This window comes from Rhinatrema bivittatum, chromosome 5 (assembly GCF_901001135.1).
Source record: "Rhinatrema bivittatum chromosome 5, aRhiBiv1.1, whole genome shotgun sequence".
Lineage (NCBI taxonomy): Eukaryota > Metazoa > Chordata > Amphibia > Gymnophiona > Rhinatrematidae > Rhinatrema > Rhinatrema bivittatum.
This window is the reverse complement of record NC_042619.1, coordinates 14,983,077-14,999,094: the sequence shown is the minus strand read 5'-3', so window position 1 is coordinate 14,999,094 and position 16,018 is coordinate 14,983,077. Positions and strand designations below refer to the sequence as shown.

Genomic DNA, 16,018 nt, shown 5'->3' with positions numbered 1-16,018 from the left:
CTGAGCTCGCCACTCCTCCCGCTACAAATTCAGCGGTTCTTGCACGATAAATGGGCGGGCAGCCCAAAAATGGAAGGGGATTATTCTAAAAGCGGGGGGCGCGCTGCTGCGACAGATAATGTGGCGAGATTTACTCCGGGGGAACTTCTCTTTGCTACGACTGGCCTGCTGGAAAGGGGCTCACTGGACCCGATGCTCTTAAAACGACGGCTCGCCTTGCATGAGGCGGCTCGGCGGTGGATCTCTCACGGCAGCGCTTCTGTCGGCCTTCAGCTTCCCCCGACCTGTCCCCGGCGCGTTGGGGTCTCCAGCAAATCCCACCTGCATCCCCAGCCTGACTCCTGGAAGGGGGCGACGGTATGAGGTGCCACGAGGGGCAGATATGGGAAGTAATATCAGAAAATATTTCTTCTCGGAGGGAGAGAGCGAGCAGGGGGGGGGGGGGGGGAGGTGACAAAGGCAGCCCAGGGGGGGCACAGAGGAGTCATAGTCGTAAAGTCAGAAATCAAATGGGATCTGTGGTTTTGTAACAGTGAGTAAACTGAGCAGACTGGATGGACCTTAATACCAGGGGCTCGCGCCCCCGTGCACGGAAGCTCGACCCTAATGGCGCCGCCGCTGGGTTGGGGCGCGCTCACCCCCCGCCCCCGCGCAGTATGTACCTGGTGGCTGAGTGCGTGCTCCAGAGGAGCGCGCACGCGCCGAGCCTGCCGCCGAGCGACATCATCAGACCGTGACGCGCGCTCAGTGCGCGTCGCGGCTCGATAAAAGGAAGCACCGTCGCCGCCATTCCCCCTTTTCCTCGGCGGCGACGGCACGAGACCCCGCCTACCCACCCTTTGCAACTGAACACCGACATGTCCTAAGAATAGCAATAACAGCTGCACTGCTTGTATCACTGTACACATTTGTAGACAGGAAGCTTATGATAGTTAATAAGAAGTTTACTTCAGCACTTGTGCTCGTTCCTCAGTTTTATCTCAACCTGTTACAGTGGCAAGTCTGTTATTCTATGCTGCAGCTTTAGGCCTGTGCACGAGCCGGGGGCCAGATTTTGTAGGCCTTCGGTATGGGCCCCCTTGCCAGCAAGAGCAAGGTGGGGGTCCGGATGAGGGGGACACGGCGGGGCAGTACCCGGGACTATTACTTATAAATACAATTATTGGCTTCTGCATCTCATATACTGGTTCCAGTTTGATAACGGTTAATAGTTCAATAAAGCTGAGGCCTCTTCCACCCACAAAATTCTGCACCTTGTATTTGTAGCCTCACAAGATTTTTTACCATAGGTTAAATTTTGGGATAAGAGGGGAAAGGGGATGGAGGCGGGCCACGCATCAGCGATCTGGACATTAGGGTTTTGTGTGTTTTAGTGTAGCCTGGGCAGCAGGAGGCTCACCCTGAGCAACAATCTTTAGTAACCTGGGAGCGAGCACCAGGAGGCTGGCGCTGGGGCTGTGCAATGCCAGACACAGAGTGTGCCCCCCCCCCTTTCCTCTGTTTTTAACTAGGATGGATCTTGTCTGACCTGAGCTGATTCTGTGCTGCCTGAATTCACTCTCGCCCCTGGTGCCTCTGCTGGCAATTCCTGCCTTAGGCACACGAGAGCCTCTTCCTGGGACCTCCGCCTGCCACCCGCTCGCCGCTGGGGCCGCTCCTGAGCAGCCTGACCCCAGCCTGCCGGTCTGAGCAATCCTCGTTCAAACCAGCAGACCAGGAAATCCAGACACAAAAATAAAATCTGAGCCAGGACAGAGCCGGGGGTGGCCAGGCGGCTGGCAGTCAGTGGGCTTCTTACCTGAGCTCCCGGCCCCTTGCACGCGCTCTCTCCCCGTGTCTCCTCGCCACGCGTGGCGCTCCCGGAGGGGGGGAAGGGAAAGCTCCACCACCGTGGGCTTTTCGAAGCCGACCAGAGAAGGGGTTTGCCAGGAGTGACCATCCCGCCCGACTGAGTGTGCCTTACCTTGACGTTCCGTGCCCGTCCCTTCTCGTCCAGCAATGCCAGGTGACCAGGAGAGGCTCTCACCTGAATTTCTGTTCTGCAGCAGGAACTCTGTCTGCAGCCTCTGCCCCGCTTCCTCGGCCAGCGCCAGGGGGCTGGGGTGCGCGGGGTCCCCCGAGAAGCAGCCCACCTCCGCGCCGCAGAAGACCAGGGACTGCGTCTCGGCCAGGTCGCTGGTGGTCACGGCAGCACACAGGGCCTGCGGTGGGAGGACAGAGGAGAGGGCACGTGAGGTCAGCAGGCAAAAGGGAGAGGGGGGAAGGGGGAGCAGGAGGGGAGACTGGGCACTTCTCTCCGGGAAAGAGAGAGGCAACTCAAAGGCAGGGAGTTACAGAGCAGCGATTACAAGCTCCCAGCCCTCCACACCCACATGGAAAAAATGCAGAGGGCTGGAAGGGAACTGGAACTGGCTTCTTTTCCTCTTCTCCCCTGAAGGAGCCCTGGCTGAGGTCATGGGGCGGGGTGGAGCATCTGGAGCAGAGCTAAGAAAGCCAGCCCTGGGCTGCTAGGATTCCTGCAGGTCCCCTGACTGCTACCCACAGCACAAGGCAGGAGGAGGAGGAGGAGGAGGGAGGGAGGGCTTCTCCCCTGCATAAAACAAACACAGGTCTGGCTGCTTCCCAGCCCCTCAGGTACTAACTCTTTCCTCCCTTGCAGCGGAGGAGAAATGTAAAGGTCAGCAAACAGCCTGCCGCCAGACCAGAAGGGAGAAAGAAAGGGCCGCCGGTGAAAGCAGAAAGTACGGTTTTAGCACGCACGTGCACCCAGAGGTCGATTCAGGCCGGCCTGCACTTTGGCAGACCTCATGGGCCACCTTTAAATAACGAGGGCTGTCCAAGAGAGCAGAGCAGAGCAGGGGAGGAGGATCAGCTGTGGGAGTACAGGGCAGGTTCAGCACAGTGCGCAGTAAAAGGATTGCTACAAGACAGTCAGCCTAAGACACAGTCACAGGACAGGGTACATCATTAGCCTACTGGTTAGTGCAGTGGGCTATGACCCATGGAAACCGGGCTTCAAATCCGACCCTCGCTCCTTGTGACCTTGGGCAAGTCACTTTACCCCCGCTCTCAGGGGGAGACAGGGAAATACCTACAGTACCTGAATGTAGTATACTTTGAAGTGCGGAAAAGTGGAATCTAAAAATACATCAGAGCTCGGCACAGACACAGGAAATCACAGGGTAGAGCTCAGAGCAGTTCCAGAACACGGTAAATCACAGCACAGAGCTCATAGCAGTCACAGGACCCAAAACAATCACAGCACAGAGCTCAGCAGAGTCGCAGAACACAAAAAAATTACAACACAGAGCTCAGCATGGTCACAGAACAGGGGAAATCACAGCACAGAGCTCAGCAGAGTCGCAGGACACAAGAAATTACAACACAGAGCTCAGCATAGTCACAGAACAGCGGAAATCACAGCACAGAGCTCAACACGGTCACATAACAGCGGAAATCTCAACACAGAGCTCAGCACGGTCACAGAACAGGGGAAATCACAGGGTAGAGCTCAGAGCAGTTCCAGAACACGGTAAATCATAGCACAGAGCTCATAGCAGTCACAGGACCCAAAACAATCACAGCACAGAGCTCATAGCAGTCACAGGACCCAAAACAATCACAGCACAGAGCTCATAGCAGTCACAGGACCCAAAACAATCACAGCACAGAGCTCATAGCAGTCACAGGACCCAAAACAATCACAGCACAGAGCTCATAGCAGTCACAGGACCCAAAACAATCACAGCACAGAGCTCATAGCAGTCACAGGACCCAAAACAATCACAGCACAGAGCTCAGCAGAGTCGCAGGACACAAAAAATTACAACACAGAGCTCAGCATAGTCACAGAACAGGGGAAATCACAGCACAGAGCTCAGCAGTCGCAGGACACAAAACAATCACAGCACAGAGCTCAGCAGAGTCGCAGGACACAAAAAAATTACAACACAGAGCTCAGCATGGTCACAGAACAGGGGAAATCACAGCACAGAGCTCAGCAGAGTCGCAGGACACAAAAAATTACAACACAGAGCTCAGCATAGTCACAGAACAGGGGAAATCACAGCACAGAGCTCATAGCAGTCACAGGACCCAAAACAATCACAGCACAGAGCTCAGCAGAGTCGCAGGACACAAAAAAATTACAACACAGAGCTCAGCATGGTCACAGAACAGGGGAAATCACAGCACAGAGCTCAGCAGTCGCAGGACACAAAACAATTACAACACAGAGCTCAGCATAGTCACAGAACAGCGGAAATCTCAGCACAGAGCTCAGCACGGTCACAGAACAGCAGAAATCACAGCACAGAGCTCAGCACGGTCACAGAACAGCGGAAATCTCAACACAGAGCTCAGCACGGTCACAGAACAGCGGAAATCACAGCACAGAGCTCAGCACGGTCACAGAACAGCGGAAATCACAGCACAGAGCTCAGCACGGTCACAGAACAGCGGAAATCACAGCACAGAGCTCAGCACGGTCACAGAACAGCGGAAATCACAGCACAGAGCTCAGCACGGTCACAGAACAGCGGAAATCACAGCACAGAGCTCAGCACGGTCACAGAACAGCGGAAATCACAGCACAGAGCTCAGCACAATCACAGAACAGCGGAAATCACAGCACAGAGCTCAGCACAATCACAGAACAGCGGAAATCACAGCACAGAGCTCAGCACGGTCACAGAACAGCGGAAATCACAGCACAGAGCTCAGCACGGTCACAGAACAGCGGAAATCACAGCACAGAGCTCAGCACAATCACAGAACAGCGGAAATCACAGCACAGAGCTCAGCACAATCACAGAACAGCGGAAATCACAGCACAGAGCTCAGCACGGTCACAGAACAGCGGAAATCACAGCACAGAGCTCAGCACGGTCACAGAACAGCGGAAATCACAGCACAGAGCTCAGCACAATCACAGAACAGCGGAAATCACAGCACAGAGCTCAGCACGGTCACAGAACAGCGGAAATCACAGCACAGAGCTCAGCACGGTCACAGAACAGCGGAAATCACAGCACAGAGCTCAGCACGGTCACAGAACAGGGGAAATCTCAGCACAGAGCTCAGCACGGTCACAGAACAGGGGAAATCTCAGCAAGAGCTCAGCACGGTCACAGAACAGCGGAAATCACAGCACAGAGCTCAGCACGGTCACAGAACAGGGGAAATCACAGCACAGAGCTCAGCACGGTCACAGAACAGGGGAAATCACAGCACAGAGCTCAGCACGGTCACAGAACAGGGGAAATCTCAGCAAGAGCTCAGCACGGTCACAGAACAGCGGAAATCACAGCACAGAGCTCAGCACGGTCACAGAACAAAGGAAATCTCAGCAAGAGCTCAGCATGGTCACGGAACAGCAGAAATCACAGCACAGAGCACAGCATGGTCACGGAACAGCAGAAATCACAGCACAGAGCTCAGCATGGTCACAGAACAGCGGAAATCACAGCACAGAGCACAGCATGGTCACGGAACAGCAGAAATCACAGCACAGAGCTCAGCATGGTCACAGAACACAGGAAATCACAACACAGAGCTCAGCAAAGTCGCAGGACACAGTACAGAAGTCAGCACAGATGCAGAACAGAGCTCTACAAATTGAGGTCTGCATTCATGCAAAACATTTCAACCTATGCTGATCTGTTACTATTAACTCACATCCTTAGGACTCAGCACTGCACTAGCAAGTCTACACTGCAAAAAGGGAAATATCAAGGGAGCACACACTGCACCAATAACACCAACACGAGTTAATCTACCAAGGGAGCATGCACTGCACTGATAACACTGGAAAGGATCTGATTTCCGAAAGAGCACACGCTGCACTGATAACACCGCCAAGACACTGACTTACTAAAAGAGTGAAGACAGCACTGTGGGCCTCACTGCAGTTTGTCTGGACTGATCTGCGGTATTCCAGGAAAGAAAATTAGCAGGTAAGAACCAATTTTCCTCTCTCTTAATAGGATAATATTATAATTTTATCTCATATATATTAATGAGCTGGGACTCTTGTAAGTCAAGTGATTTCTTATAAATTGAGCCCAGAAGACAGGGATGAAATCTAAGACTAAACTTGACATACTTTTTCACTTTTGCCCTACATTCTAGCATTTCAGCATATTTGGGCATATCGGCAATTTTCAATAATTCTACAAGTCTAATCAGTGTAAATTCCCAGTGCAATAATAATAGATTAAACTTTTTCAAAGCACCCTAACAGGAGGAGTCAGCCAGAGAAGATGAGGAGGTGCTGTGTGCACTGTGTGTGCTGCACAAAGTGTTGCCCTGCTATCCGTGCTTTGTATGCTACCACACTCCAGGGTTCATGCTGTAGCTAAAAGGAGGCACATATGATTACCCCCGCCCCCAGGCTTATTAGGAAATCCTTGGTGGTCTAGTAAAGAAAGGTCAAATCTCAAGTCTCTTCTGCTCTACTGATGCCATTTTTTAAAATGGCACCAGTTAATCCCCAAGCCCTTCCTTGCCCCACATGTGAAAGGAGAAAAGAAGCACTTTGGGTAAGCTAATGCCATTTTGAAAAAAGGCATCAATGGGGAAGCAGCAACTAGAGATGGATGGCTTTTGCCCCCATTAGACCACTAGGGATTCCCCAGTAAGCCTGGAGGTGGTGGGGGAACACTTTTTGTTATATGGAGGTACATCTTCACCAAAAGGAGCAAGGCTTAATCTTGAAGGTGTCACAGGGTTTCCCTCCAGGAAGAGCAAGGAAGGAATCTGGAGGCGACCAGGGACCTCAGTAAGCAGCCTTTGGAATGGAAACCACATCAATGGAGGTAGCCCACTATGCAAAGCACCTGGGTGGGGTCTTCACCTGACACCAAAGCCATTCTCAACAGGTTCAGCCCAAAGGTGCAGGCCACAGCTGGGACTTGGTGGAAATACCTGAAGGCCCAGGTGGGCAGAGGGCCTCGGGGTCTAGACATGGCTGGGCACCAGCATGGATCAGGAATCAGGGCTAGTCGAGCAGCATTTGCAAAAACAATGACCTCGGGAGACTGAATCAGCAAAGGTTCCTTATAGTCAGCCTTCAATCTGGGGGATACTCAGGGAAGTCCAATCAGGAGCTTCCAGGGGCAAGTAGATTAGATAGTTCCAAGATCTGCCAGTCTGGTGGATAATCCTGAAGGTCAGTAGTGCTCAGAGCTCCAGGTGGGGGGTCTGCAGGTTCAATGTCTTCCATAAGGGAGGGTTATATTTTACATTTAGGGCCCAAGAGGGAGTGTGGGGAGGTGGTCACTAGACCTCCAAGGATTTTTCCACAAGAGGAGTTGGGGATTTCATGGGCTTTGCAGCAATTTTAAAAAAGATGGCAGCCCTGGGATGGTGGGCTGCCTTGAGCAAGATCGCACGAAGGTGCTGGTCGCTGCAGTGCGAGTTAAAACTCCATTGGCTTTATTAAAACATGGCATATAGGTACCGCAGTTTAATAAATCCTGCAAAGCACTTACCCACGGTAAATCAGCGTTTTGAGTTCTGTTTTACCGCAGCTTAGTAAATAGGGCCTAGTGCTGGAAATCAGCATGGAGCAGTTAAACAGGGTGCAGGGTCAGATTTGGGGGAAAGAAGTTAAGAGCCTAAATTTAAGCGCTCAGGGGAATTTTCAATTTGCCAGATCTAGACACTGAACTTCTTAAGTTCGGCCACTAGACCTTTTCAATAGCAGCCTCGGTATTTCTAGTTCAGCTGTTCTAGCAGTGAGACCAGCAGGCTGACCAAGTGCACTGTAGCCCTGCTGGGTGCAGCCTCCTCTGCTGTCACTGCGGTGGCAGAACTTTTGGGGGAAGGAAGAAGAGGGATTACAGTGGGATGGGGAAAATGCTTTGTGTCACTTTCCTAATTGGCTGAGAGAGGATCTTCTACCTAGTCTCAGTCTTCCCGCGAAAGGCCCACAGTCAAGGAGAAGGAAGAACAGAAGAGCTCTGATTTATTAATACATATCACAGCCATCCAGTGCATATCATTTTACACTACTTCACACCACTGCACACTCCTCCATTGTGCTGCATACCGCATCTGTCCTTCACATTCCCTTCATTGTCCTGCACCTTCAGATACATGGAATATGCTAAAGCAGCTACAGTTAAAGAACCACCTGTACTGAGGTACTAACCTTGTTGAGCTCTTCTTGGTTCCCAAACAGTGGGTGGTAGCGCCGATACTTCCCTTCCTTGTACTTGGCTGTGATGAACTGTCTCCTCTCTTGGCTTGTGCTTGTCGCGTTGATGGCCTCGCTCGGGGGCACATTTGCTGCCCAGAACTGGTTCCCAACCGCATTGCCAAACCGCTGGAAGAGCTGAGAATAAACCAAGTCACAGATCACCCGGTGAAAGAGTTTCCGGCTGACACAGGCTTTGCCCAACCAGGACCGCCTTCTTCTGATGCTCTATTGCTAAAGATCCTAGTCAGTAATGGCCTACATCACCAGCGGGAAAACTAGCCGTTTGCCAACGGTGTTGCTCACAGAACCCCATTAAGACAAAAATTTGCAGAACCCCCATCACCCTCACAATATTACAGGTCTTCCAGAAAATAAATAATTACAATAATTCCTCCTTAAAGCCAAATGGAACGTCCCTTCTAATTTTCCATTCAATATCATACATTACATCAGAACTTTAGCAAAGATGCATTTTGGAATAGTACTTATGCAACTATTATTTTGTACTATGCTGAAAGCCAAGGCTTTTGCCCAAGACGCAGTACGGAGAAAGCCAGGTCTTTGTATAGTTTTTGTTATTGTTCCTACTCTTTACCCCATTGACTGTTGATCAAAAACTGAATTAAGGGTATTTTACCATTCACACTATATCCCAGCCTGGATCGAGGCGCATCTTCGATTGCATACAAAAAGAAGGAATGAAGAAGATGCTTTCTTTTGGAGAACTGTTTTTTCTTTGTTCTATATCTGGTTAGAGGGTAAACCTCTGGCACAGAATGTTGAATATATGTGGATGAACGAGAATGCATGGGCGTGTGTGCACGCAATCACTTATGGGTTTTAAGGCCATGGATCTTTGGTAAGAAACGTATATTTTTCTCAAATCTTGGATGTTGAGGCTGGGCATCATCTCAGTGTTTCTAAAAGAGTTTGACAACCAGGCTCATCTCAGGATACCTCCAAAGAAAATGGTTGAAATGAGGTTTCTTTCTCTTAATGTTTTTTTTACCCGTGGGGGTAGTGACTATTGTGTATGAGGTCACTGTTGTGTATACAGGTGTTTTTTAAAATTGTAACCATGTACATAAATACAAGATTAAAAAAAAAAAAAAAGATCAGCATACCAGATAACCCAGGCCAATCAATCATCTCCATTTATTAATACCTGCACAGGAACTTTTTCTGGACTCGTAAAATCCATATCAAAAACATCCATTACGACTACCAGCAGCTTCGCCAGAAACACTGCAGACTTCACAAAAAGCAAACTAACTTTCAACTTCATCCTAGTTACCATGGACATCAGTGCCCTATACATGAATATTCCTTACACAGATGGCACTGCGACCTGCTAGACATTCCGACTTAAATGCATTCCCGATATCACTATCATCTCAGATCCGTAATTCATTCACATGCACAACTTTTCTTTCAAAATCAGATACTTCCTGCAGGTCATGGGGACATCCATGGCACTACAATACGCCAGTTTAGAGGGCAACTTTCTCAACCAGCAACCACGCAAACATCTGGCATACCTCCACTGTACAGATTACATTTTATCTGAATGGAAGGTGGGCACTCACTTAAATAATTGCCAGAGGACTTGCCCCCGTAAAACGCACCATGGAACACTCCACCATGATGATATGACGGGACATATAAAAAGATCTGGCCACAGAAAAAAAATCACTGATATAATAAACAGGTCTTGGCAGCTACCATGTTGCTTGCTTCCCTTCCTTCATTTGAACCCGCAGCAGGTCTGGCTCATGAAGGATTGGACTTGAAAAGAAAATGAAAGAATTGTTCTCTCTTCCTGGTCCTTCCAGTTATTGGCCTTCTCCTGCCCCTCTCTCAACCTTCTGGCCTCCTGCGCATTATCTTGGCTTTTCTTCCCCTGCTCAGTGCAGTCTGTGTCAGCTTCAGCCCTTTTCCTCATCCCTTTCTCTCCCTCTACCACTCTCCTCTGTTTTTCCATACCCAGCCAGCGGAAGGAGTGGCACTCTTTAAATACACTGCTTTTCCTCTACATGGAGCACATGGTCCTGGCACATCTCATGCTGGTTTTACAAGACATTTGGATGGCAGCAAGAGCAAAGAGGGACAGCAGGGAGTGAGCCAGCAGCAGAGGAGGCAGACCTGGTCCTGGATACTCATCTGAAAGGAAGGCACGCCGAGCCAGATTCTTCTGAGGCTTTCCCACTCTATGGGCTAGTGGTTAAATAGTGGACAAAGATTCTGGAGAAATCCCAGAACATGAGTTCAAGGCTCCTCTCTGCCACTGACTCTCTCTCTGTAACTCTGGCTGTATCACTTTATCTCCCTCAGGTCTAATCCCAGTTCTGCGTCTGGGCACATCACTTATCTCTCCGTGCCTCCTGAACCCAGAAACAAACAAGGCGGCGTCCGTCTTTGTCTAATTATTTTGGGCAAGCAATAAAAAAAATAAACGTGCAGGCATTTTAAGCTTGACAACCAATCAGAATGCAGCTTGTGTGTTCTGGCTCAGTCCTTCGTCTTACAGTGCAAGATCACAGCTGAGATCTCTTAGCATAGATGAGATAAGCCCGCAACACAATGCGGGCGCCTGATGCACAGAAACTTCACAGTTCCAAACGGCTGCTAATCCTTGTTCTTGTCCCAGCCCTCAAGTTCTCATTCCCCCTTCTCTAGCCACTTTCTGGGGGGGGAAGGGGGGGGAACATCTGGGAAGAAACTCAGAAATAGAAGCCAAACCCACGGAGGAATTTCAGGAAGACGGCTGCCAGGAACCAGAGCAAACAGCTCATCTGTCTGGGCCGTTACGCCTGGACACTTCCAGGGTGTGTCCATTTCAAGGCTTATTAACGTGAGGTGGGTTTCGCTGATGCAGCCCTTGCCCCAGCTCCTTCATGGCAATGAGGACTGACGTGGGAGCTCCTGGGCCATTCCAGCACCTATGCTCCTGGGTTCTTCCCCCACGAGATGGAAAGGATCAAGTCCTTCAAGCCCCTAAGGGTTGTTTTTTTTCTCAAGATCTTCTGCAACAGTCGAGTAAAAATAAAAACACTCTGACATAGTAAGTGTTATTAAAAAATAAAACTTGATTGCAGGTGAAAAGTGACAGTGCACATTCAATACAGAAAAATAAGTTTTAAGAAATCCGTCTTAGTCGAGAGACAAACATCCTAGGGGTAGGTTCCATTTCCCTGGCCTCTTCCCTTACTGGTACCTGCAATGCTGGATACAGCTCTCAGGAGTCCAGTGATTTACACCTGGAGGTTCCTCCTGAGCTTCCGGCAGATGAGCTGAGCTCTGACAGCAGCTCCAGGATGGCTCTCCCCAAGCCTGGCAATGATCCTCCTCCTGACTCCAGCAGGAGAAACGCCAACCTTTATGCAGCTTGAAGCAACCTCCCTGGACAGCTGCTGAGTAAGGGAACACCCCTACACCTTCCTTACGTGAGACCACCTTTGGTTCTTCAACGAGTCTCAATGGTCCCCTCGGACACCAAGACAGGAAAATCTCGCAAGTTCTGAAAACCTGGGCCCCTGCTCCCTCCAAGGACAGAAGATGCAGCCTCTCTCTTGGAAAGAGTCTTGAAGAACTCCGAACCATGAGCGTTCATTACTTTTACTAAAAACGCAAAGCGACCTCCCACTGGGGAATATCAAGCACCTTCACCACACTCCTTCTCTCTCTGACCTTAAACTCAGAATCTGTTGAGCAGGGCCAGTGAAAGGGTATTAGGCACCCTAGGCAAACCTTACAGTCTGGCGCCCCCTCCCAGGACAAGCAGGATGGTAGTCCTCACATATGGGTGATTAGCAAGCTACAGGCTGAGTCATCTGAGTGTTGGACCAACAGCGTACAACTTGTGCAACGGGCACAACAACTGGTGTACTGTTGGAAAAGATGAGGCAACCTAAAATCACAGCAGGTTGGATGTGGAAGGAGTTGGCACTATACTGGAAACAAATTCTTTAAGACAGACTGTCCGTAGGCTGAATCCTGTCTTCCTTCCTTGTCCAGGCAGTAGTGAGCTGCAAAGGTATGAAGAGAACTCCATGTTGCAGCTTTACATATGTCAGCTATTGGCACTGAACGATAGTGTGCTACTGAGGTGGACATTGCTCTTACTGAGCGCACATTTACTCGCCCTTGGAGAGGAAGGCCTGCTTTTTCATAGCAAAACTGTATGCAATCTGCTAACCAGATAGAAAGAGTTTGTTTGCCCACTGCTTTCCCCAGTTTGTTTTTATCAAAAGAAACAAAGAGCTGGGTGGATTTCCTATGGGCTGCAATACGATCTAAGTAATATGCAAGCGCATGTTTCCAGTCCAAGGTGTGTAAAAAGCCCAATCTCCTTGATGAGAGTCCGGTTTCGAGAAGAAAGTAGGCAAGACTATGGACTGATTTAAGTGGAATTCCGTAACTACCTTGGGAAGGAATTTTGGGTGTGTACGGAGTACCACTCGGTCATGTAGGAATTTTGTATAGGGTTAGTATGTGACAAGTGCTTGAACTCACTAACCCCTTCTAGCTGATGTAATGGCTATTAAAAAGATAGTCTTCCAAGTGAGAAATTTAACATCACAGGAATCCATGGGTTCAAAAGGAGAACGCATGAGCCTCGTTAATACTACATTAAGGTCCCATTCTGTGACTGGTGGACGGTGTGGAGGTTTAAGTTGAATTAAACCTCTCATAAACCTACTAACAAGGGGTTGTACAGGTATCAGTGCATCCCCCATGGTATTATGATAAGCTGAGATTGCACTCAAGTGTACCCTTACAGATGAGGTCTGGAGACCAGAGTCTGAGAGATGCCACAGATAGTCTAATAAAGATGATGTGGGGCAGGAAAAAGAGTTAATACCTTCTTGTGTACACCACATGGTAAATCTTTTCCACTTAGAACGATAGTTTTTTCGTGTGGAAGGTTTGCGTGAAGCTACAAGCACATGAGAGACATTAGAGGAAAGATTGAGAAGTTGCAGGGTCAAGCTTTCAACATCCATGCTGTGAGGGATAGGGATTGAAGGTTGGGATGACGCAACCTGCCCTGATCCTGAGTTATGAGAGTGGGAGCTGTGCCCAGGTGAATTGGTTCCCTGATGGAAAGATCGAGGAGTATGGGAAACCATACTTGTCAAGACCAATACGGGGCTATGAGTATCATGGACCCTTTGTCCTGTTGCAGCTTCACTAGAGTCTTGGTTATTAGCGGTATCGGGGGATAAGCGTATAGAAGGCCTGAATTCCAGTGGCGAGCAAAGGCGTCTCTGGATAACTGGTTTCTCTGCTTGTGCAGGGAACAAAAGTTGTCCACTTTGTGATTCAGTGCTGATGCAAAGAGGTCTACTGTTGGTTGATCCCAAAGTTGAAATATCCTGGTAGCTACTAAGGATCCAAGGACCATTCGTGAAGTTGGAATTGGCGACTGAGGCGGTCTGCCACTACGTTGTGAATGCCTGCCAGAAAAGTGGCCCACAGAAATATTGAGTGTGTTACGGCCCAGTCCCAAATTTGTGCTGCTTCTTGACAAAGGAGATACGAGCCCGTACCTCCTTGTTTATTTATGTACCACATGGCTACTATGTTGTCTGTCTGTATCAGTATAGTCTTGTGTGAAAGGCAGTCCTTGAACACATGTAGCACATAACGTATAGCTCGAAGCTCTAGGAAATTTATCTGAAATGTGGCTTCGAGTTTTGTCCAAATACCCTGAGTTTGGAGATGACCAATGTGTGCTCCCCACCCTAAGGTGGATGCATCTGTAGTTAACATTACTTGCGAAATTGGTTGTTGGAAAGGTAGGCCTGTGAGCAAGTTGTTTATGTTCGTCCACCAGAGGAGCGAGGACTGTAGTTGTTATCTGAACTGGATAAGACAGTGGTTGAATGGCTTGTATCCACTGCCCTCTCAGTGTCCATTGAGTGACCCTCATGGCTAATCTGGCCATAGGAGTGATATGAACTGTGGTGGCCATGTGACCCAGAAGAGTGAGGCATTGATGGGCTGTCACATGCGTCCGTGTGCGTAGAGAGTCTGCTAACGAGATGAATGTCTGTGCACGGTCTTTTGGAAGGAAAGTTTTTGATGTTATGGTGTTTAATTCTGCTCCAATGAATTGTAACAGGTGAGATGGTATGAAATGGGATTTCTGGTAGTTGATTAGGAATCCCAATGAATGGAGTAGATTTATCATGAGCTTGAAAGAATTGAGAGCTCCTTGTCTTGTTTGGCTTCTGATGAGCCAGTCGTCCAGATAAGGAAAAACCTGTACGCCTTCCTTGTGCAAGTGGGCTGCTGCCACTGCCAGGCACTTTGTGAACATTTGAGGTGCTGAGGCAAGACCGAATGGTAGCACCCTGTACTGGAAATGTTGACGTCCCACTAAGAATCACAGATACTTGCGATGAGGAGGGAATATGTGAGCGTAAGCGTCTTGAAGATCCAGAGAACAGAGCCAATCTCCTTTTTGAAGTAGAGGTAACATGGTGCCCAATGATACCATCCTGAATGTTTCCTTTCGTAGGTATTTGTTGAGCTTCCAGAGGTCCAATATGGGACATAGGCCTCCTGTTTTCTTTGGAATTGAGGAAATAACGGGAGTAGAATCCTCTGCCCTGCTGAGGTCGGGAAACTGGTTCAACGGCCCTGGCTCTCAGAAGGGTGGATAATTCTTTTTGTAAAAGTGTGGATTGATTTTTCACTGTCCAAGACGAGGTGGGTGGAGTATCGTTTGGTACAGTTAGAAAGTCCAGGCCAACCCGAGACTTAGGGGGCGCCACGGCAGGCAGCCAGCCCCCGACTCGCCCTGCCTCCCCCCAGTGCCACCCTCCCAACTCCCCCCTGGTGGTCCAGAGGAAGGCCCAGGAGCGATCTGCCTCTCCCGGGGCCTCGGCTGCCGCTAACCAAAATGGCGCCGGTGGCCTTCAGCCCCTACAATGTGACAGGGGCTACCGGTGCCATTGATTGGCCCCTGTCACATGGTAGGGGCTAAAGGTCACCGGTGCCATTTTGCTTAGTGGCAGCCGAGGCCCCGGGGCGACAGATCGCTCCCGGGCCCTCCGCTGGACAACCAGGGGGGGCGTCGGGAGGTGGCACTTGGGGGGAGGCAGGGCAAGTCAGGGGCTGACAGAATTTTGAAAGGGCACTTTTTGCCCTTTCAAAATTCTGCTGCCTGCTGCGGCGCCCCCTAAGTATCGGCATCCTAGGAACAGGCCTAGCTCGCCTAGTGGTTCCTCCAGCCCTGCTGTTAAGGTTCTGGGGCCTACTAGTAAGGGACAGTTCTGTGATTCCCCACACACACGCACACACACACACACACTCTTCCAATGGAAGAGGTGAATAGCTAAAGATACTACAAGAGTGGCTGCCTGGTACAAGAGGCTCACCTAGTGCCCGACTGGTAGAATTCATTTTTAGAACAAAAAGAATCCCTGCTTCCAGGTGCCAGGCTTCAACTCTCCGGCAAGTGTATGAGACACTAGGAAAACACAAACCAAGGCAGTCTGGCACAGGATTCCCCGATACTTCTACTTCCAGGGCTCAGAGGAGGAAGAGGAAGAGGAGAAGGTACTTCTCTGTTAAAACCAACCACCCAAACTGCTCCGTGCTCACCATGGCACCTCTAAGCGATGCAGTGATGGATTAAGGAGCGGGGGCAGATAGGGCTGTCGCCCAGGACTCAAGCCCTCATTGGGATCATAAAGTGTCAGATTAAGGGGGAAAATATTGTTAATAGCCTTTGATCCAAGCAACAAAGAGCCCATGGCTGGGTTACCATCCAAACGCCAAGGCCCCCCTCAACTGTGTCCATGGCCCAGC

General features: G+C 49.8%; 1 protein-coding gene across 10 annotated transcripts in view; it reads right to left on the bottom strand.

Moving 5' to 3' along the window:
• ARAP1 (ArfGAP with RhoGAP domain, ankyrin repeat and PH domain 1) overlaps positions 1 to 16,018 on the bottom strand; it is a 437,360-nt gene that overhangs the window by 187,306 nt on the left and 234,036 nt on the right. For 8 of the 10 annotated variants that reach the window (XM_029602046.1, XM_029602051.1, XM_029602048.1 and 5 more), the window contains 2 exons: positions 8,153 to 8,335; positions 1,964 to 2,201 (listed from right to left, as the gene is read on the bottom strand). In XM_029602046.1, coding sequence (XP_029457906.1) covers positions 1,964 to 2,201; positions 8,153 to 8,335 — 421 coding nt within the window. The remainder of the gene's footprint in view (positions 1 to 1,963; positions 2,202 to 8,152; positions 8,336 to 16,018) is intronic. The other 2 variants (XM_029602050.1, XM_029602056.1) reach the window with 1 other exon arrangement.